This window comes from Amyelois transitella, chromosome 30 (assembly GCF_032362555.1).
Source record: "Amyelois transitella isolate CPQ chromosome 30, ilAmyTran1.1, whole genome shotgun sequence".
Lineage (NCBI taxonomy): Eukaryota > Metazoa > Arthropoda > Insecta > Lepidoptera > Pyralidae > Amyelois > Amyelois transitella.
Genome location: NC_083533.1, coordinates 4,015,233 through 4,039,630, shown reverse-complemented (window position 1 = coordinate 4,039,630; position 24,398 = coordinate 4,015,233). Strand labels below are relative to the sequence as shown.

Genomic DNA, 24,398 nt, shown 5'->3' with positions numbered 1-24,398 from the left:
GTAATTATATATATATACGTATGTACCTACGAGAAAATAGGTAGGTAGACTACATAATATGCAGTGATAATTGGAATCGCGCGAAAAACAGAACCCTCCTTTGACAATCGGCTACTGACCAGCGCATAAGGAAAATGGAGAATAATTTTTATTGCACTATTAGTGGGCCAAAGGGCACACAATTACTCACGTGTTTCAAGTTGCATTTCTTACAATAACGTGACTCTGTCGTGGCCGCCGTCGCATAATTGTTTTTAAGTATTTAATCTTTATTTAATCGGCACTGACTCAGGAATTGACCTGGTCGTGCGTGGTTTACGTCAAAAGCATGTGTAAACACATTATCACGTCTGTACACCTTGCGGGGTAGACAGAACCGACGGTCTTTGAAAGACTGAAATGTCACATAAAACTAGTCCAATAAAGATTGTCGTTCTTCTATATGCATAAATATAATCACATCTATATCCCTTGCGGGGTAGACAGAGAAGTCCTGAAAGATTATAAATATAAGTATAAAGGACAAATTACACATATTGAGTTAGCGTCGAAGTATGTTCGAGACTTGTGTTACGAGATACTAACTCAACGATACTATATTTTATAATAAATACTTACATATAGATAAACATCCAAGACCCAGGCCAATCAGAAAAAGTTCTTTTCTCATCATGCCCTGGCCGGGATTCGAACCCGGGACCTCCGGTGTCACAGACAAGCGTACTACCGCTGCGCCACAGAGGCCGTCGAATTATAGACTAGGTACAGAGACAATATTCTTGATATATCTCGAATCTGAAGAAGGACATAGGGTACTTTGCGAAAAACCTTTTTGTAGGTGGCAGTAATTTCGCGCGGGCGAAGCTATGAGAAAAATCTAGTTTATTATCTTATATATAAAATTCTCATGTCACAATGTTCGTTCCCCTACTCCTCCGAAACGGCTTGACCGATTCCCATGAAGTTTTGTGAGCATATTGAGTAGGTCTGAGAATCAACATCTATTTTTCATACCCCTTAGTGATAAGGGTTGTCCACCCTTAACATTTTTTTAACTAGAAATTACTTAAAAATTATTTATATGGCAAAACAACGTTTGCCGGGACAGCTAGTTAAATATAATATCGTTGAGTTAGTATCTCGTAACACAAGTCTCGAACTTACTTCGAGGCTAACTCAATTTATGTAATTTTTCCCGTATACATATATTTATTTATCTGTTAGCATTCAAACTAATGTACGCACGCAGTGTCCTGGGAATACCATAACGAGGCTCATTACTAAGGTTAAGTCCCTGTTACGCTTGAATAACGAATTATTAGTACTAATAATATGTTAACTAATAAGAATATTACATAAGTCAATAATGGTCCATATACATATACTTAACGCCGTTTAGCAACAAAGTTTTAAAATTACAATTAGAAAATAAAAAACGTAAAGAATTTTAACTTTTAAAATAAAAAAAGAATGAAATAACAAAAATAAACTATGAATTAAAATAAACATATAAAAAATTAAATTAAACAAAATTAAATTATAAAAAATGAAATAAAAAAGGTGTAGACCTAGCGACAATTTTAAGCTTTGATATATTATACAAATTCTTATAAATCCAATTAGTGTTTTGTAATTTTTAAATTACTTTTTTATGTGCAATCGAGAGTTTTACAAACAAACAGACAAATACTCATATTTTCCTTTACGGGGTAGTCACAGTCAAGAGTCTTGAAAACACTGTAAGACCACGTCCAGCTGTTTGTAACTGAGATTCAATTAATGACAAGTTGCTAGCCCATCGCCCAAAAGAAGAATCCCAAGTTTATAAGCGTCTCTCGTAATTTAATTCAGTATTCGGAAGAAAAGCAGGTGACAAACGCACTGGTTTTTTTTCGGATACACATATAATCGCGTCTTATCCTTTGCGGGGTAGTCAGAGCCAACACTCTTAAAAATACTGATATTGTAACAAAATCATCATGGATGCTTTAATATCCAATGTGCTTCTATCATTATTACATTCATTCATTTATTAGTTCAGTACATCATGACACAATTTTATATAGTTAATTGTTTAATTTTCATACGTATGATTTGTCAATCAGAATGGGACCACTCCATCTATTCTTACTCGTAAAAGGCGACTAAGGGATAGGCTTATACACTTGGGATTCCTCTTTAAGGCGATGGGCTAGCAACCTGTCACTATTTGAATCACAATTCTATCATTAAGCCAAACAGCTGAACGTGGCCTTTCAGTCTTTTCAGGACTGTTGGCTCTGTCTACTCTGCAATGTCTTGTTTCAATTATGTCAAGTTTCAGTTCTGTACCACACTTTATTTTTTGTTTTACTAGAAAATAGTAGCGTGTATTAAAATTTTAATGATACACAAATGATGTAATTAAAAGTAATCGATTATCTATCTAACCGTTTTAGCTACTAGATTTTTTTACCTACAACAAAAAATGATGTGTAGTGTTTGTAAAAGAATCATTCTTACTAGAATAGTCATTTTGGGTATCATTGAAACCCTCAAGGATGAATAATTTTACCCATTTTTTTGACATTTTCCATAATTTCTATGCTCCTTATAGTTGCAGCGTGATTTTATACTATAGCCTTAAGCCTTCCTCGATAAATGGTCTATTCGGCGCAAAAATAATTTTTCAATTCCAACCAGTAGTTCCTGAGATTAACGCGTTCAAACAAACAAACACTTCAGCTTTATAATATAAGTAAAGATGAAAAAGTAAGTTTATTTGTTTGTTTGTTGTATCATTACGCGTTATCTACTAAACAAATATGCTTGGAATTTTGCGTATATATAATTAAGAGCCTGAAGAAGAACATAGCCTTACCTTTTGTCCCGGTAAAAACTATAGATCTTTTGTAAGTGGCGTTAAATAGGCGGGTGTAAGTGGCGCTAAATTAGCGCGGGCGAAGCAGATCTTATTATAAGTAGATATGGAATAAAGGTATAATGTAAAAAGTAAAAATTTATTTATTTCTTCACAAAATACACATAGAAGTAACATTAGTACATAGCATCAATCTTAAGCCAGATATTTCGTGAAGACTGGTGCTTGAAATAGGCTGAAATAGTCTGTCACACAAGACACCAGGCCTCACCTCCTGGATTTAGAAGCATACTTATTATTAGTAACAAGTGATAAATATACGTAAACTACACATATACCTATACATATATATCCATATACATACACATATAAACATACACAAATACATACATATACATACTTGATATAATATTCGGGTTAGGATATAAAATACTAGCGGCCCGCCCCGGCTTCGCACGGGTGGACATATTTTTGTGTTTTATATTTTGAAATAAACAAAGAGTAAAAACAAATTTATGCCTATGTCACTTTTGAAGGTCTATTCTATATCTGTGCCAAATTTTATCAAAATCGGACCATTAGTTTTTGAGTTTATTCCACACAAACATACAAAAATACAAATCTTTCCTCTTTATTATTAGTGTGGAGTGTGGATTATACGTTATGGTAACGCATTTTAGTCTGCAATTGGAGTCAATAGGTGTTTAATATAGCATTCGTATGCTGTAACATAGCATTCATATAATGTAACTATGGGAAATTTTGACGCGCCATATAGTGGTCATGACCACCAATCAGGTGAGGTGTGACGGAGTCACGCGACTCGAGTCGTGACTCCGGTACATTTCTTGGCAGATGCAATTAAATCAATGATAAAGATTTCTCGGCCTTGTGGTTTTGACGCAAACCATAAGCTGAAGCGGGTTATAAAGCGGGTTTTCGCTAACTCCAATTAAGTTGAAAGAGTTCAGGGATAACTCAAAAACTGTGTGAAAGGAACACATATGGTCACGTCTATATCCCTTGCGGGGTAGACAGAGCCAACAGTGTTGAAAAGACTGATGGGGCCACGTTCAGCTATTTGGCTTAATGATAGAATTGAGATTCAAATAGTGACACCTGTCATTAACGTGGTTGCCAGTACCAATAAAAAAAAAGAACAGTACCACTCCATCTCTTTCCCACGGATGTCGTAAAAGGCGACTAAAGGAAAGGCTTATTAAGTTGGGATTCTTCTTTTAGGCTGTGGTCTTGTAACCTGTCACTATTTGAATCAATCAATAATAAATTTTCATTAAGCCATACCGCTGAACGTGGCGTATCAGTCTTTCCAAGACTGTTGGCTCTGTCTACCCCGCAAGGAATGTAGACGTAACAATGACGTATGTTTGTTGTACAAAGATTGTTTACGTTCAGTTCTCAAAGTAATTGTCTTTAAATATACTAGTTTAAAAGTTAAACTCTTTAAAAAATAATTAAATCCGCTTTTTTTATGCTTTTAGACCACATAATAGCCGGCTATTCTCGATAATGCGTCTTTTCCTCCGTACCAAACTGAACATCCGTCTAAAGTACATCAAAATGTGTTAAGCATGTGTGCCAGAGCATGGCATGCCGCATGCACTGGCATCACGTCTTCATCTCTTACGGGGCAGACAGAGCTTATTATGCTGGATGGCTTAAATAAATATGTATATACCGGACAAATTACACAGATTGAGTTAGCCTCAATGTAAGATTTGTATTACGAGATACTAACACAATATTATAACACAACAGTCATTATATTTTCAAATGACTGTATCTGTCTACCCCGTAAGGGACAAAAGCGTGATTTTTGTTAGACTGTTCGCTCTGTCTACCCCGTAATGGATGAAGACTTGATTATTTGTTAGTACATATGTGTGGTTAAGTGCCGTGTGGTTCCCGGCACCAATACAAAAAAGAACAGGACCACTCCATCTCTTTCCCATGGATGTCGTAAAAGGCGACTAAGGGATAGGTTTACAAACTTGGGATTCTTTTTTAGGCGATGGGTTAGCAACCTGTCACCATTTGAATCTCAATTCTATCATTAAGCCAAAAAGCTGACCGTGGATATTCAGTCTTTTCAAGACTGGTGGCTCTGTCTAACCCGCAAGGGATATAGACGTGACCATATGTATGTATGTATGGGTAACATTTTAATTGAACAATTTGCAAGAACTTGTGAGATAAAATTAAATAATAAATTTTATAATAGACGCGACAATAAATTGAATAAGTACTTATTGTATGTTTTCAATAGTTAATATTATATTTATGACAAATTACTTATAAATAATACAAATACATATTCAATAAACACTACATGTTCATGGAATTTATTACATTAGTTTGTTTACCAACTGACGTTTTTTAGGTGTAGGAAAATGTCGTGAGCAAACCTGCACATTCAAGCATCTGAATGTGCACATTCAAGCATCTGAATGTTTAACCGTTTTCAAAACTGGGTTGTGTTCCCCTGCAAAGGTTGCGGTGGTCAGACGGGAGTCTCTACGTGTAAAAACCTGACTCACCCAATCCAGGGTCCATGGTCAAAGGCGCACCCCGGGCTCCTCTCCAGAGTGGTGAGGATGCGACCGGGACTAAAGCCAGGAGGAAGAAGAAGAGATGATATATACCTAATAGAAATAGATTTATACATACATACATATGGTCACGTCTATATCCCTTGCGGGATAGACACAGCCAACAGTCTTGCAAAGGCTGAATGGCCACGTTCAGCTATTTGGCTTAATGATAGAATTGCGATTCAAATAGTGACAGGTTGCTAACCCATCGCCTAAAAGCGAATCCCAAGTTTGTAAGCCTATCCCTTAGTCGCCTTTTACGACATCCATGGGAAAGAGATGGAGTGGTTCTATTCTTTTTGTATTGGTGCCGGGAACCACACGGCATTATCACTCTAGATTATGAAAAAAAAAACCCAACGGCTTTGAATAAAACAATTAAATGCCATTTATATGCAACTAAGTTGCTAATGATTTAAGTTTATCATGATAATATCGAGTTTAAAACCGCTAACGAATACGATTATTAGAAAATTGATCGATAAATTACATCCAGATTGATAGATAATGCTATGATTTATCTTAAGACCTTGCTCATGCGTTTTTTTTTTTAAATTCAGACCATCTTGGAAGCTATTAAGGCCTAAATAATTATTGAAGCTAGAATTTTTTTCATTATCGCTCTACATACATACATACATATGGTCACGTCTATATCCCTTGCGGGGTAGTAAGAGCCAACAGTCTTGAAAAGACTGAATGGCCACGTTCAGCTGTTTGGCTTAATGATAGAACAGTGACAGGTTGCTAGCACAAGCACAAGTATGTAAGCCTATCCCTTAGTCGCCTTTTACGACATCCATGGGAAAGTAATGGAGTGGTCCTATTCTTTTTTGTATTGGTGCCGGGAACCACACGGCATGTAATATTACTATAGATTATTGTCTTGTTTCAGGTCGACTTGCTGTAATAACGTTCAGTATCTTCACAGTTGCAATTGGTATACTCCTGTCTTTTGTGCCTTGGCTCGATTACATCATATTCAGGGTGAGTTCTTATTATTTGCATACATCACTCACGTCTCCATCATTTACGGGGTAGACAGAGCCAAACAGAGACAAGCAAAAAGAGAAAAGACTGAAAGGTGGCCTTTCAGATGTTGGCTTAGTGATAGAATTAAGATTCAAATAGTGACAGTTTGCTAGCTCATCGCCTTTTACGACGTCCATGGGAAAGAGATGGAGTGGTCCTATTCTCATTTCTAATGGTGCCGGGAACCACACGGCACATATTGTCACGTTATTTATGTTGTTTACTTCCCCCAGGAACTGAAGATCTGGAACGGCTCCCTGAGCTACAGTTACTGGCAGAAGCCTGGAGTCACCAGGCTCACCAAGGTCTACATCTTCAACGTCACAAACCCCCAGGGGTTTCTGGAGTTTGGGGAGAAACCCAGGCTGGTTGAAGTTGGCCCTTTTGTTTACAGGTCAGTACGTACTTATATATATCCATATAGTCACGTCTATATCCCTTGTGGGGTGGACAGGGGCAACAAATTTCTCACTGGAAATAATGTGACTTTTTTATACATACATAAAATCACGCCTCTTTCCCGGAGGGGTAGGCAGAGACTACATCTTTCCACTTGCCACGATCTCTGCATACTTCCTTCGCTTCGTCCACATTCATAACTGTCTTCATGCAAGCTCGGCGGTTTCGGGTACTTTTGACCTGACCCTTTGCCAGGACGCCCTCAATTTGATCAAGATACGTTCGTCTAGGTCTAGGTGACTTATTTCGAGATGCCAAAAATATTCCAATATTCGGACGAGTTAGAAAAATCGAAACGTATTACTTAAAAACTAGCTGCTCTCCTAGAAATTTTGGGATGTTTTATCCCAAAATTTCTACCATGGGTTATTTAATGCGTGTACTAAATTTCATTAAAATCGGACCAGAAGATTTTGCGCGAAGGAGTAACGCTAGGACGCTGCAGTATAGTTTGTTCCGCCGCTTCTTCTACACATGCGTTTTGGAAGCGGCAGTAGTTATAATTAGATTTAAGTGATGTGACGTCAATAAGTGATACCTTGTATCCAATTTTGAATATAAATCTTTCTATTCTAATCAAGGGAAAGGTCGGAGTGGGAAGGCCTGGACGATCGCATCTTGATCAAATTAAGGACGTCCTGGTAAAGGGTCAGGTCAAGAGTACCCGAAACCGCCGAGCTTGCATGAAGAGAGTTATGAATGTGGATGAAGCGAAGTTAGTATGCAGAGATCGTGGCAAGTGGAAAGAGGTAGTCTCTGCCTACCCCTCCGGGAAAGAGGCGTGATTTTATGTATGTATGTATGTTTTCTAATCAATTATCGGACCCCTAAACCCGGTAGAGGTTGCAACTGGGAATGTGCAAAGTTGATGGAGGTCATACATACATACATACATATAATCACGTCTAGATCCCTTGCGGGGTTGACAGAGCCTATAGTCTTGTAAAGACTGATAGGCCACGTTCAGCTATTTGGCTTTAAGATAAGATTGAGATTCAAATAGTGACAGGTTGCTAGCCCATCGCCTAAAAGAAGAATCCCAGGTTTATAAGCCTACTCCTTAGTCGGCTTTTACGACATCCATGGGAAAGAGATGGAGTTGTCCTATTCTTTTTTGTATTGGTACCGGGAACCACACGGCATGGAGGTCATCTCTGAATCATATACGTAATACCTCTTTTTTACATCCGGGGTTAAACCCACAAGGTACAAGATGACATTGGACCGCGTCTCGCGTGATGCCCGCACCGCGTAATGGAAAAAGTGCGGGGTATATAACGCAAAATGCATATCCATTATGATTCATCATTATAAGAATTATTTACATGACCAATTGTTTAGACGCATAGGATTATAATGCGATTATTCACGATACAATCTGTACCATACATACATACATTTAGTCACGTCTGTATACCTTGCGGGGTAGACAGAGCCGACAGTCTTGAAAAGACTGAATGGCCACGTTCAGCTATTTGGCTTAATGATATAATTGAGATTAAAATAGTGACAGGCCCATCGCCTAAAATGGAATACTTAGTTTTTAAGCCTATCCCTTAGTCGCCTTTTACGACATCCATGGGAAAGAGATGGAGTGGTCCTATTCTTTTTTGTATTGGTGCTGGGAACCACACGGCACAATCTGTCCCCGCGATGCGAATTAGAAGTTTTGTGCCTACCTATAGGGAATCGCGATGTGCAAAATTATACGATCTTAAGTTTATAAGCCTATCCCTTAGCCGCCTTTTACGACATCCATGGGAAAGATGGGGTGGTTCTATTCTTCTAAAGTGCTAAACCACACGGTCGTTTATGTCGCCAAATTAATTTCTAAAATAAAGCATGTTTATTAGCAAATTTTTGACAACTGATATTTCGTTATGTTGTTTTTTTTTTCATTTTATATCTATACTAATATTATAAAGCTGAAGAGTTTGTTTGTTTGTTTGAACGCGCTAATCTCAGGAACCAGGTCCGAATCGAGAAATTCTTTTTGTGTCCAATAGACGATTAATCGAGGAAGGCTTTAGGCTATATAACATCACGCTGCAACTATACGGAGCAAAGAAATAATGGAAAATGTTTAAAAAACGGGGGAAATTATTCATTCTTGAGGGCTTCAGTGATGCCCATAATAACTATTCCACGCGGACGAAGTCGCGGGCACAGCTAGTAGGCTATAAGTAATCATATAAATATATTTACAACAAAAATCCGTATGAAAGTTGTTTACTATTAGTCAAGAACCTACAAAGTTACTTTATATAAGTAATTTTGAAATCTTGTAAGACAGTAGAGTTGGCGACACAAGTTGCAGCGACGTGTTGCGAAGTGAGTAGACAACATAATAGGCAATTTATTTCAACCAACCTTAGTTCATCCTAAGGTCAGTGTACAATTACTTGGATTTACCCGTTTGTAGGGCTGATATTTTCTTCCTCACACGCAAGTCTTGAGCAATACATTGAGTTGTATGGATTAATGATTTAATTGACATTATAATAATAAATAGGGCCTAAAACCCCGTCTGCCGTGTGGTTCCCGGCACCAATACAAAAAAGAATAGGACCACTCCATCTCTTTCACATGGATGTCGTAAAAGGCGACTAAGGGGTAGCCTTACAAACTAGATATAACATAACTAGATGTGCTAGCAACCTGTCGTTTTTTTAGCCAAACAGCTGAACGTGGCTATTCAGTCTTTTCAAGACTGTTGGCTCTGTCGACCCCGCAAGGGATATAGACGTGACCATATGTATGTATGTAAAACCCCATACAATGTGGTTTTTTTTTATTTTTTCTTACTCAAAACGCTAACGATGTAGAGACGCTTGTAAGTTTTAGAAAATATTCGCTAGACGAACGTATCTTGATCAAATTACGGACGTCCTGGCAAAGGGTCAAGTCAAGAGTACCCGAAACCGCCGAGCTTGCATGAAGAGAGTTATGAATGTGGACGAAGCGAAGGAAGTGTGCAGAGATCGTGGCAAGTGGAAAGAGGTAGTCTCTGCCTACCCCTCCGGGAAAGAGGTGTGATTTTATGTATGTATATTCGCTTGTATATTAAACCAAGTAATTATTAAGTCCTATACAACGAACTTAATTTTTCAACAATTTTTTTTTTGGTCGATTTTAATAAAGATGTAGAAACGTAAATAAAAAATAAATAACAAATAAAATATTATTTTATTAAGTACAAGTCGTAAGAATTCCGTCCTTAGTCGTGTTAACAGTCCGACTCATACGAATTTAACTTTATCTCAAATAATAATAATAGAGTCAAGCAAGGTCATATAATATGACCAGGCCTAACTTAGAAAAAATCTAATAGTCCTTCTATGACATCCGAGATGGAGTGGACGAGTAGATGAGACTCAAACATTATGACCTATTACGAACGACAAACCATAGCGCGATTTATCTTTGAACAGCGCCATCTATTGTCGCTTTGTGAAATTACATACGTATTGATAGAGTCTTTAGTGTAATAGTGCCGTGTCGTTCCCGGTAATTTATTATAAGACCACTCTATATCTTTCCATGGTTGTAGTAAAAGGCGAGTAAGGGATAAGCTAAAAAAGTTGTGATTATTCTTGTAGGCGATAAACTAGCAACCTGTAACTAATGCATCATTAAGCTATACAGCTGAACGTGGCATTTCAGTCTTTCACAACTGTTGGCTCTGTCCACACCGCAAAGGATATAGACGTGATTATATGTATATATGTAGATTTTTTATTTTATACGTTACAGAAAGGATTTCTCGTAACACAAGTCTCGAACTTACTTCGAGGCTAACTTAATCTGTGTAATTTACCCCGTATATATTTATTTATTTTATTTTATCTATTTTTTAATGCCTTTTGGTTTAGAAAAAAGAATAGAAATACTCCACATCGTTCCCATGGATATCGTAAAAGGCGACTAAGGCATTGGCTCATAAATTTGGGATTCTTCTTTTAGACGCTGGGCTGGCGACCTGTCACTATTTGAATCTCAATTCTATCATTAAGCCAAACAGCTGAACGTGGCCATTAAGTCTTTTCAGGACTGTTGGCTCTGTCTACCCCGCAAGATGATATGTATGTGTGTTTATTTATTTTGGTTTCAACAAGTTAACTACAGACTACAGATACCTTCAAATAGTTTTGGAGTTAGGTGTGAAACGTTAAAATATAGATACGGAATTTTGCAAAATACGTTTCGCACTTGACATAATCTGAGCATCAGCTTATTACGAAGATATATCACGTTACCTTGTTAAAACGACATTCCTTAAGGTCATGTAATAAACCTGACCTTGACCTTAACTGAGGACAAGATTTCATCGTGTAATCAAAATCATAGTTTTTATGTGCCGTGTGGTTCCTGGCACCAATATTAAAAATAATAGAACCATTAAATCTCTTTCTCATGGATGTCGTAAAATGCGACTAAGGGATAGGCTTATAACTTAGGATTCCTACTTTAGGCTATGAGCTAGCGAACTGGAACTATTTGAATCTAAAATTTATCATCAAAAAATCACCTTTAATCCAAAATAAAAAAAAAACACTTAACTTGTTTGTGAGCTTTCATGACACAAACAGACATACAAGTCTTATAACACCCCACTTTTTCCGTAGGGGGTTAAAAATAAAAGACGTGACCATTACGTACAGACAGACATACAGATATTACATAGCACAACGGACATTTCTTCACGATGCTGGTATAATTAGCGGCAAAAGTGATTCTCTATATTTTTTTCTGACAACATTAACGACGGCCTCTGTGGCGCAGCGGTAGTTCGCTTGTCCGTGACACCGGAGGCGCCGGGTTCGAATCCCGGTCAGGGCATGATGAGAAAAGAACTTTTTCTGATTGGCCTGGGTCTTCAGTCTTTTCAAGACTGTTGGCTCTGTCTACCCCACTAGGGATAAAGACGTGACCGTATGTATGTATGTGTATGTTTTATATATATATTCATCATTCTATCACCGAGCCGAGAAGCCGAGCGTAGCCTATCAGTCTTTTCAAGACCGTTGACTTTGTCTACCCCGCAAGGGATACAGACGTGATTATATGTCTAGATATATATATTTATACACACTTGTCACCACGCCTGTACGTGTGCAAACACAAATTGTCGTAACGACACCACAGCTCGGTTACCACACGAAAATTGCGCGCGCGCAGTTTTTTTCAATATTGCGCTTACCCTATATAACACGTTCGCGAATATTTGCGTATGTAATTCCAGCTAAAGTAGGTAAATTGAGATTTGTTACGTATCTACACACACTCATACATACTACTCTGTCAAGAAAGTAGCAGGAAAAGATCAATAATACTCAAACTGTTTGTTATTCATCCAAATTTATTTTATCACCTTCAAAATATGCTCCTTTAGAAACGATACACTTACGCCAACGAATAATCCAATCATCAAAACATTTTTTAAACGCTGTTTCCGGAATTGAGGTCAGTTCTCGCCGCGAATTCTCTTTTATGTCTTCTACCGATTGAAAACGGGTGCCACGAAGTGGTAATTTGAGTTTAGGAAAAAGAAAAAAGTCGGCTGGAGCCATATCTGGTGAATATGGTGGTTGCTCGATGGTATTTGTTGAGTGTTTGGTTAAAAATTCGTTCACAATGATGGCCTTGTGCGAAGGTGCATTATCATGGTGCAAAATCCAAGAATTTTCTTTCCACAAATCTGGCCTTTTTCGTCGGATTTGCTCTCTTAAATACCGCATAACACTCAAATAATATTCCTTATTTACCGTTTGACCTTCCGGCAAGAATTCCGAGTGCACAACACCGCGATAGTCAAAGAAAACAGTCAACATGACTTTGACTTTTGAACGACTTTGGCGTGGTTTTTTCGGTTTCGGTTCAGTTGGAAGGCGCCACTCCGAAGCTTGTTGACTAGTTTGCATGTCAAACTCGTAAACCCACGTCTCGTCACCAGTAACAATGCGTTTCATGAATGTTGGGTCGGAATTGACTCGTTCTAGCATGTCCTCAGCGACTCTCATGCGATTGAGTTTTTGAAAAAAATTCAGGTCTTTTGGGACTAGCCGAGCGGCAACATGTTTCATACCCAAATTATTAGTTAAAATGGTACGGATCGACTCGTGAGATACAGAAAGTTCGGTGGCTATCTCTCTCAAAGTTGAATGAGGATTTTCAGTCACTATTTCCTTCACTTTTGCGATGTAAACTTCAGTTGCAGACGTTGATGGCCTACGAGGCAAATCTTCCATCACATCTCGACCGCTTTTGAACGCTTTGTACCACTCATAAGCACGAGTTTTTGATAAAGTCGATTCACCGTAAGCCTTCTGTAACATTTTCAGTGACTCCGAACACGATATTCCATTGGCAATGCAAAATTTAAGACAAACTCTTTGTTCGATGTTTTTATCCATTATGAAATTAGCAATACACACTAGATATGATATAACTAAAAATAGCACTGTATTTAATGTAAACAACAGATGCAACTCAAACTCCGCGCCAAAATGGAAAACAGTTGTGCCAATCTAAAAACAACAAAAAAAACAAAAATTTGAATTTGGAACCATAAATAAATAATCCATTCCCGATACTTTTCTGACTGAATGTACATACATATGTTCACGTCTGTATCCCTTGTGGGGTAGAAACAGTCTTGAAAAGCACACAGTCGCATACATAAAATCACGCCTGTTCCCCGGAGTGGTAGGCAGGGACTACGTCTTTCCACTTGCCTTGATCCTTACATATATACACTAGCTGTACCCGCGACTTCGTCCGCGTGAAATAGTTACTTTGGGCATAATTGAAGCCCTCAAGGATGAATAATTTTCCCCGTTTTTTCTTCACATTTTCCATTATTCCTTCGCTCCTAATAGTTGCAGCGTGATTTTATTTAGCCTAAGGCCTTCCTCGATAAATGGTCTATACAACACAAAAATATTTTTTTCAATTTGAACCACTAGTTTCTGAGATTAACGCGTTCAAACAAACAAACTCTTCAGCTTTACAATATTAGTATAGATATCACGTCGCGCTAAATTCGCTCGGACGAAGCCGCCTCTAAAAGATAGTTTTCAATTATAACTTAGTCACTCAGCTCCTACACATAAGTTATAGTTAGAAGTCAAGATAAATTAATACCATTTAAGATCCGATCTAAAACAATTAAAATGTAGATAAATATTTTTTCCTTTATAAAGGCCTTGTTGAATATGGTCTTTGAAATTCTAGGTCTAGATAATTATTGTGTTCTAGTTATCTCTATCTAGAGATGTTGTATAATTACGATCTAAATAATGCCGTGCGGTCCCAAGCACTTTAATAGAATAGGACCACTCCATTACTTTCACGTGGATGTCGTAAAAAGCGACTAAGGGATAGGCTCACCACCTTGGAATTCTTTTTTTAGGCGATGGGCTATCAACCTGTCAGAATCTCAATTCTATCATTAAGCCAAATAGCTGAACGTGGCCATTAAGTCTTTTCAAGACTGTTGGCTCTGTCTACCCCGCAAGGGATATAGACGTGACCATATGTATGTATGTAAATAACCAATATACATAAATAAATAGGTGAAGCCATTACCGGAATCGTCATTGTTGACTCTGTCCACCCCTTAAGGTATTGTGTGTACGCATCTATGTATGTACATACATACATAAGATCACGTCTATATACCTAGCGGGGTAGACAGAGCCACCAGTCTTGAAAAGACTGATAGGCCACGCTCAGCTGTTTGGCTTAGTGATAGAATTGAGATTCAAATAGTGACAGGTTGCTAGCCCATCGCCCAAAAGAGGAATCCCAAGTTTATAAGCCTATGTATGTTTATTTATAACTAGCTGCCGCCCACAACTCCGTCCGCGCGGATGTCGGTCTTCGCGTGGATGTTTTATTTCTAGCATGCTTCGATGTTTTAGTTAAAGAAGATCGCTTAAACTGAAAAATTAAGATTTTTTTCTACGTATTTTTTCAGGATAAAAAGTATCCCATTTTATGCCCAGGATAATAAGGTATAATTATACCAAGTTTCATCGAAATCGAACCGTTAGTTTCCACGTGATTCCTGAACATACAGACAGACAGACAAAAAATTTTTTAAATACATATTTGGGTTTGGTATCGATCCAGTAACACCCCCTGCTATTTATTTTTTCAATTTTTTCAATGTACAGAATGGACCCTTCTACAGATTTATTATATGTATAGATTTTATCCGCCTTGTTACAGAGAAGACATGGAGAAGGTGAACATACGTTTCCACGATAACGACACAGTGACATACCAACACAACAAGATCCTTAGATTCGTTCCTGAGATGTCTGTGGACAAGAGTCAGAAACTTGTTGTGCCTAACATACCTTTGCTGGTAAGAGTACTGTATATTTAATCTGTTTAAGAACGCCCTCCGTGGCTCAGCGGTAGTACGCTTGTCTGTGACAACGGAGGGTCCCGGGTTCGAATCCCGGCCAGGGCATGATGAGAAAAGAACTTTTTCTGATCGGCTTGGGTCTTGGATGTTTATCTATAATAAGTATTTATTATATATAAATAAATATAGTATCATTGAGTTAGTATCTCGTAACACAAGTCTCGAACTTAATTCGAGGCTGACTCAATCTGTGTAATTTGTCCTGTATATATTTATTTATTTATGGACCCCTCCTTGGCGCAGCGGTAGTACGCTTGTCTGTGACAACGGAGGGTCCCGGGTTCGAATCCCGGCCAGGGCATGATGTGAAACGAACTTTTTCTGATCGGCTTGGGTCTTGGATCTTTATCTATATAAGTATTTATTATAAAATATAGTATCGTTGAGTTAGTATCTCGTAACACAAGTCTCGAACTTACTTCGAGGCTGACCTCAATCTGTGTAATTTGTCCCGTATATAAGCCTACCTCTTAGTCGCCTTTTACGACATCCATGGGAGAGAGATGGAGTGGTCCTATTCTTTTTTCTAGTGGTGCCGGGAACCACACGGCGCTTATTTATATTTTATAAATTACTTTTTTACAATTTTTTTTCAGACCGTAACCTCCTTCTCGCCTAACCTCGCCGGATTCCTCTTCAACCTTTTGGTCTCCGGCCTGGCGATCACGTACAAGGACAGAGCCAAGCCCTTCGTCCAGGTCACGGCTGAAGAACTAGTTTTTGGGTAATCTTTCGTCTTCCAACTCGTGCGTAACGTTGCCAGGATTATCGATATATCACATCTATTATATTGATACTAGAGGCCGCCCGCGACTTCGTCCGCATGGAAACCCTATCAATCCCGCGGGAACTCTGGGATAAAAAGTAGCCTATGTGTTATTCTGGGTCTTCAGCTACCTACATACCAAATTTCATGGTAATCGGTTCAGAAGTTTTTGCGTGAAAGAGTAACAAACAAACATCCATACAAACTTTCGCCTTTATAATAGTAGTAGGATTTCAACTTGATAATGATAATATCGGTAACATTAGCAGGGAATATCGTTAAGCATAACAATGCTGCAGTGCAGTTTGTTATCGCTTCTTCTGCACTGACGCTTAGTTAAAAAACTTAGTTTTAAGTTATTTATTTGACGTCAACCAATGTTGTGAAATCAAAAGATATGACAATTATTAAGTGATGTTCCATAATAATGACCAAAAATGTATATTCATATACAATACATACATATATTTTTTTAAATTCATTTCATTTATACATACATATAATCACGTCTATATCCCTTGTGGGGTAGACAGAGCCAACGTTATTGAAAAGACTGGTACGCCACGTTCAGCTGTTTGGCTTAATGAATTGAGATTCAAATAGTGACAGGCATCCCATCGCCTAAAAGAAGAATCCCAAGTTTATACGCCTATCACTTAGTCGCCTTTAACGTCATCCATGGGAACGAGTTGGAGTGGTCTTATTCTTTTTTTTTTATTGATGCTGGGACCTACTCGGCCTCCATATTTTTTTTTATATAAGTGCATGATAAACTTATTTGCTTGACTTTCAGATACAATGATCCATTGGTAACTCTTGCGCATATCTTCTATCCAAAAGGGAAGCGGCCCAATAGTCAAATGGGGCTTTTGCTCGCTGTAAGTACCACTCTTTTAAAAATTCTAATAAAGTAAACTTCACAACAGACCTAGACGAACGTATCTTGATCAAATTTAGGACGTCCTGGTAAAGAGTCAGGTCAAGAGTACCTGAAACTGCCGAGCTTGCATGAAGAGAGTTATGAATGTGGATGAAGTGAAGGAAGTATGCAGAGATCGTGGCAAGTGGAAAGAGGTAGTCTCTGCCTACCCCTCCGGGAAAGAGGCGTGATTTTATGTATGTATGTATGTAAACTTCACAATTATCCTTATAATTATCATTAACAGTCTCCCGATATGTATATGTGAATATCTTATAAGTGAAACCTTTTTTTTGTATGGGAGAAAATAAAGATTATTTATTTATTTAGAAAAATGATAAACTCGTAATGTGGACGAGAGAATCCTTTCTTCTGGCTTTAGTCCCGGTCGCATCCTCACCACTCTGGAGAGGAGCTCGGGGTACGCCTTTGACCATGAACCCTGGATTGGGTGAGTCAGGTTTTCGACCAAGAAATTTCGGCATCTCTTGTTTCAGAGAAATGGTACGCTAGATGAGGTGTCAACAATATACACTGGACAGACTTCCATGAAACGATTTGGCTACCTGGACAAGATTAACGGGGCTGATCATCTTCCACATTGGAAGGACAGGCCTTGTAATAATATTAGGTAAGAATTAATACATACATACATACACTTAAATAGACGGATACCTACATACATATTTGTACAGTGCCGTGTGGTTCCCGGGCACCAATACAAAAAAGAATAGGACCACTCCATCTCTTTACCATGGATGCCGTAAAAGGCGACTAAGGGATAGGCTGACAAACTTGGGATTCTTTTTTAGGCGATGGGCTGGCAACCTGTCACGATTTGAATCTCAATTCTATCGTTAAGCCAAATAGCCAAGTATGTATGCATACATACATACATATAGTCAAGTCTATATCCCTTGCGGGGTAGACAGAGCCAACAGTCTCGAAAAAAATGAAAGGCCACGTTCAGCTGTATGGCTTCATTATTAAATTGAGATCTAAAATGACGTCATTTACTTGTGGCAGATCATAAGGTTAGCAAAAATAGCGTTTTTTAGTTAAAAAATATTTTAGTCAAAAAACATAAAAAAATTAATTTCTGTACATTACATACAATACATATTTAGGTACCAAAAGCGATGAAATAAATTTAAAGAGAAATTAGAGTCAAAATCTATACTAATATTATAAAGCTGAAGAGTTTGTTTGTTTGAAGAATTTATTTTCCACTAGCTGCGCCCGCGACTTCGTCCGCGTGGAATAGTTATTTTGAGCATCATTGAAGCCCTCAAGGATAAATAATTTTCCCCGTTTTATTTCACATTTTCCATTATTTCTTCGCTCCTAAAAGTTGCAGCATGATGTCATATAGCCTTAAGCCTTCCTCGATAAATGGTCTATTCAACACAAAAATAATTTTTCAAATTGTCCCAGAAGTTCCCGAGATTAGCGCGTTCAAACAAACAAACAAACAAACTCTTCAGCTTTATAATATTAGTATAGATATAGTAGTAACAATGACAAGAAAGGTTTCTGTATAAATTGATTGATAATTTATCTCCGTTTAAATATAATTCAGTTTTCTTGTTACAAGAATTTCTTTATTTAACTTCCCTGTGTGAATATCAAAACAATTAATAATAGTTTGAACAATAAATAATAGTTTACACAATAAACCAACCTTCATCACTGTCTTATTTACACTAATAAACTCATACAATTTTATTTATTTGCTTAACAAGTACATGTTTATGATAAATATTGATATTTTCCGTGTGGTTCCCGGCACCAATGAAAAAAGAATAGGACCACTCCATCTCTTACCCATCGGTGCTCGTAAAAGGCGACTAAGGGATAGGCTTACAAATTTGGGATTCTTTTTTTAGACGATGGGCTATACCTGTCACTATTTGAATCTCAATTCTATCGTTAAGCCAAATAGCTGAACGTGGCCATTCAGTCTTTTCAAGACTGTTGGCTTTGTCTACCCCGCAAGGGATATAGACGTGACCATATGTGTGTATGTATGTATTGATAATTTAAGAAAACCCCGGCTGTTTGACTTCGACTTTGTTCGCATTAAATCTCTACTTTAAACTTATTATATGTTATTTCAATGTCTAAGTTATATTTAACTAGCGACCCGCCCCGGCTTCGCACGGGTGAAAAATTATAAATGTTATTACTTAAATATTAATACATAAAAACCTTCCTCTTGAATCACTCTACCTGTTACAAAAAACCGCATCAAAATCCGTTGCGTAGTTTTAAAGATTTAAGCATACAGACAAACAGACTAAAATAGCGACTTTGTTTTATACTATGTAGTGATAAGATTCGATCAGTTTCGCCGTGTGGTTTTCGATACTTTCTGAATAGAACCACTCCATATTTTTCTCATGGATTTCGTTAAAGGTGACTAAGGAAAGCTTGGCGATTCGTCTTGTACGCGATGGGCTAGCAACAAGTCACGAATTAAATCTTAATTATGTGATAGCCAGCTAAACGTGCCGCCTTCCAGTATTTTTAAGGGTGTTGGCTCTGTCTACCACGCAAGGAATAAAGACGTGATAGTATATACGTATGGATGTACGACTTACCTACGCAGCTATTCACGAAAGTCGTTAGTTGTTAATAATAAGGGCCGTGTCAGGATATATATATTTAAACAGTTGTGTTCGTGGTAAAACGACGTTTGAGTATATTTGTTTTGCTTATTGACTTGTTTCGAGAAATGTGGTATCCTGGTGAAAACCCACGCTTAATCGACGTCTACCTACGTCCACATTATTAATAAAGAGAAGAGTATATTTGTATGTTTGTAACGAACAAACTCAAAAACTAATTTTAATTAGTTTAAAAAAAAAAGACAAATAAAATTGACTGAATAAAATAAAACTGTACTCGATATGATACCCTTTCCGTCACACCCCGTAGAATAGACCTTCGGGAGTAACAAACATACATATATCACGTCTATATCCCTTGCGAGGTAGACGGAGCCAACAGTCTTGACAAGACTGACAAGCCACGTTCAGCTGTTTGGCAATGAGATGAGACGGGAAATTCCAGACAAAGTAGCCAATGTCACTCCCTTTGTTTCCACTGTGCCGTGTGGTAAAGGCGACTAAGGGATAGGCTTATAAACTTGGAATTCTTCTAGGCAACGGCCTAGTAACCTGTCACTATTTGAATCGCAATTCCATCACTAACCCAATGAACGTGGCCTTTCAGTATTTGTGTGACTGTTGGCTCTGTCTACCCCGTAAAGAATAAATACGTAATTATACGTATGTATGTACCTATGGTAGGTTAGGTCAAGAGTACCCGAAACCGACGAGCTTGCGCGAAGAGAGTTATGAATTTGGATGAAGCGATAGAAGTGTGCAGGGATCGTGGCAAGTGGAAAGATGTGGTCTCTGCCTACCCCTCCGGGAAAGAGGCGTGATTTAAGTATATATTTATATGTATATATGTTATAAACTTGGGATTCTTTTTTAGGCGATGGGCTAGCAACCTGTCACTAGTTGAATCTCAATTCTATCGTTAAGCCAAAGAGCTGAACGTGGCCATTCAGTCTTTTCAAGACTGTTGGCTCTGTCTACCCCGCAAAAAGGGATAAAGACGTGACCATATGTATGTATGTTATAAAACCTTATTTGTTTCCAGAGCGTCAGAAGGCTCGTTCTTCCCGCCGAGGTCGGTGACTAAGGAAGACATAGTCCACATTTACGACAAGGACCTGTGCAGGATTCTGCCGCTGCAATACAGAGGGGATGTATACAAAGATCGTAAGTACATTATTTGGTTTTAATCCTAAATCTAGTTAAAAAAAATATTTTTATACTAAATAACCATTATACCAAAAAAACCCTTATCACTGAGGGGTATTAAAAATAGATGTTGGCCGATTCTCAGACCCACTCAATGTGCTCACAAAATTTCATGAGAATCGGTCAAGACGTTTCGGAGGAGTACGGGAACGAACATTGACACGAGAATTTTATATTTAACATTTCGAGAAGTTAATTTTAGGATTATGTTCAAACTTTCAAACCTTCCAAAGTTAGAATAGAATAGATTTATTTTCAAAATTGGATACAAGGTATCACTTATTGACGTCACATCACTTAAATCTAATTATAACTAATGCCGCTTCCAAAGCGCATGTGTAGAAGAAGCGGCGGAACAAAGTACACTGCAGCGTTTTCAAATCAAATCAAATCTATTTATTGTGGAGCACAGGCAAAAAGATAATATTAATTGTATAGAGTACCACTGAGTCTTGTCTTTACAGACGTACAATAATTAATTACATACATTTATATAAAAATAAAGTCAACATAAAAATTGAAATAAAATTGTAACTGTCAGTACACACAACAAGAATAAGAATCATTACTACATAGTATAAAACAAAGTCGCTATTTTAGTCTGTTTGTATGTATGCTTAAATCTTTAAAATTACGCAACGGATTTTGATGCGGTTTTTTGTAACAGGTAGAGTGATTCAAGAGGAAGGTTTTTATGTATTAAATAACATTTATAATTTTGCACCCGTGCGAAGCCGGGGCGGGTCGCTAGTTATATATAAATTAAATCGAATTATTATGTAAAATTGTCTTGTAGAAAATAACAGTGGTATAACATTTTTCTATTAAAAGCTGTTTTATTGCCTTTTCACCAGACCTTTTTTACCGTTACCTATAACACTCGTATATATTTTTTTCTCGTAAATTTCCTCTACTTATTTAACAGACATCCAGACTGGACTATACACTCCTCCGAGCTCCACCTTCGAATGTGCCGACGTGAACCCAGACAACAAATGCTACTGCCAAGATGAGAAATGCCCTCCACGGGGGCTTCAGAACATCAGCCCCTGTCAATACAGTAAGTGACGGCCTCTGTGGCGCAGCGGTTGTACGCTTGTCTGTGGCACCAGAGGTCCCGGGTTTTTCTGATTGGCCCGGGTCTTGGATGTTTATCTATATAAGTATTTATTATAAAATATAGTATCGTTGAGTTAGTATCTCGTAACACAAGTTTCGAACTTACTTCGAGGCTAACTCAATGTGTGTAATTTGTCCCGTATATATTTATTTATTTATAAAGTACCTGCGCATTCAGGCAACTGGATGTGTGACCATGATCGATCCAATACGGGTCAGGTTCCCCTGCAAAGGTTGCGGAGGTCAAACGGGAGTCGCTTCGCGTGAAAACCTGGCTGAAATCCTCACCTCTCTGAACGGGAGCCCGGGGTGCGCCTTCCATTATAATCCTGGGTTAGAAAGAAAGAAAGAAGAAAGAAAGAATAATATTTTATTTGACATCACAAACTTAACTAAACTAAGTAACAGAATTTTACAATTTGTGCGTTTTTGTGAATATCAAAAAGGCTTCCTCTCAGCATAATGTTGCGGTGGTAACCACTACGCTGGTCTTCCGAGGGCACCTTTTTAAAAAATAAAATTATATACTAATGACATTATAGTCTAAAACAAAAAGATGCCGTGTGGTTCCCGGCACCAAAGCAAAAAGAATAGGACCACTCCATCTCTTTCCCATGGATGTCGTAAAAAGCGACTAAGGGATAGGCTTATAAAATTGCGATCCTTTTTTTAGGCGATGGGCTAGCAACCTATCACTATTTGGATCTCAATTCCATCATCAAGCCGAGCAGCTGAACGTGGTCATTCAGTCTTTTCGGGACTGTTGGCTCTGTCTACCCCGTAAGGGATATAGACGTGACTATATGTATGTATGTAACAAAAAGATAGGTGGTGGTGGTGATAGGAAATGTTAGGTAGGTCAGGTTTTTACACAATACGACTCAGTTATGACCACCGCAACTTGTAGGGGAAACTGACAAGATATATTGCGTGCTTATTCCCTTAGTCGCCTTTTACATCGATGAGAATCTGATGTGACGTGGGTTTTTGATTTTTTGCTTTGACTGTTAGCTCTGTCTAGGGAAGGGATATAGACTTGATCATATGTATGTATGTATATATGTCACTCCTATGTTCTATTTTATAATTCAGAGTATATTATTAGTTGTACATAATACATACATATAATCACGTTTGTATCCCTTGCGGGGTAGACAGAGGCAACAGTCTTGAAAAGACTGAAAGGCCACTTCAGCTTTTTGGCTTACTCATAGAATTGAGATTCAAATAGTAATGGTTTGCTAGCCCATCGCCTAAAAGAAGAATCCCAAGTTTGTCAGCCTATCTCTAAGTCGCCTTTTACGACATCCATGGGAAAGAGATGGAATGGTAATAGTTAATAGATTATCTATTAGTTGTAATTGACATTCTCGCATTTAATTCCCAGACGCGCCGGTGTACCTGTCATATCCTCATTTCTATGATGCTGAACCATCGCTTCTGGACGATTTTGAGGGTCTGAAGCCGCAGAAGAAGAAACACGAGACATATTTCATGATACAGCCCGTAAGTTACCTACACTAGAATAGAATAGAATAGATTTATTTTCAAAATTGGATACGAGGTATCACTTTGTGACGTCACATCACTTAAATCTAATTATAACTACTACCGCTTCCAAAGCGCATGTGTAGAAGAAGCTGCGGAACAAACTACACTGCAGTCCATCGAAATAATATATCCTAAAAATGTACCCTTCTCCTTTTCGCGTGGCTTCGCTGAGCTCATCTACGGTTCTGGCAGAATCATCAGCGTCGCGGTGTCTACACCTGCGTCATTATGACGAGTCAGGACTTTCTCACTGTCCATCATTGTTCGTGGTACATCCATGCACATTGCACATTCTCATTGTTAATTACTATTAATCATGTATGTGTCCAATATATGTATTGTGATCTATACTAATATTATTATAAAGCTGAAGAGTTTGTTTGAACGCGCTAATCTCAGGAATTACTGGTTCGGATTGAAAAAATCTTTTTGCGTTGAATAAACTATTTATCGAGGAAGGCTTTAGACTATTATAACATCACGCTGCAACTATAAGGAGCAAAGAAATAATGGAAAATGTGAAAAAAAAAAGGGAAATTTATTCATCCTTGAGGGCTTCAATGATGCACAAAATAACTTTTCCCCGCGGACGAAGTTGCGGGCACAACTAGTTATATAATATTATTATTATTTGGTTTCTTTAAATATAGTTAGTACAGTGCTTTACATTTAATTATTTATCTCCTCTTCAGTACTCCTTCTTACTCTTTTAGTATATTTTTATTCCTAAATTTCAACCATACTTCCTAAACTACTCGTATTATTTATTATTCACAAAAAAGACACGTTTCCTTAAAGTAACTTATTTATTTA

The 24,398-nt window shown here is 37.8% G+C and overlaps 1 protein-coding gene across 2 annotated transcripts in view; it reads left to right on the top strand.

Annotated features, from left to right (window-relative positions):
- LOC106130993 (scavenger receptor class B member 1) overlaps positions 1 to 24,398 on the top strand; it is a 74,797-nt gene that overhangs the window by 46,020 nt on the left and 4,379 nt on the right. For both annotated transcript variants that reach the window (XM_060952909.1, XM_060952910.1), the window contains 9 exons: positions 6,368 to 6,459; positions 6,738 to 6,898; positions 15,196 to 15,334; positions 15,994 to 16,121; positions 16,957 to 17,041; positions 17,580 to 17,713; positions 20,752 to 20,873; positions 21,841 to 21,975; positions 23,422 to 23,540. In XM_060952909.1, coding sequence (XP_060808892.1) covers positions 6,368 to 6,459; positions 6,738 to 6,898; positions 15,196 to 15,334; positions 15,994 to 16,121; positions 16,957 to 17,041; positions 17,580 to 17,713; positions 20,752 to 20,873; positions 21,841 to 21,975; positions 23,422 to 23,540 — 1,115 coding nt within the window. The remainder of the gene's footprint in view (positions 1 to 6,367; positions 6,460 to 6,737; positions 6,899 to 15,195; positions 15,335 to 15,993; positions 16,122 to 16,956; positions 17,042 to 17,579; positions 17,714 to 20,751; positions 20,874 to 21,840; positions 21,976 to 23,421; positions 23,541 to 24,398) is intronic.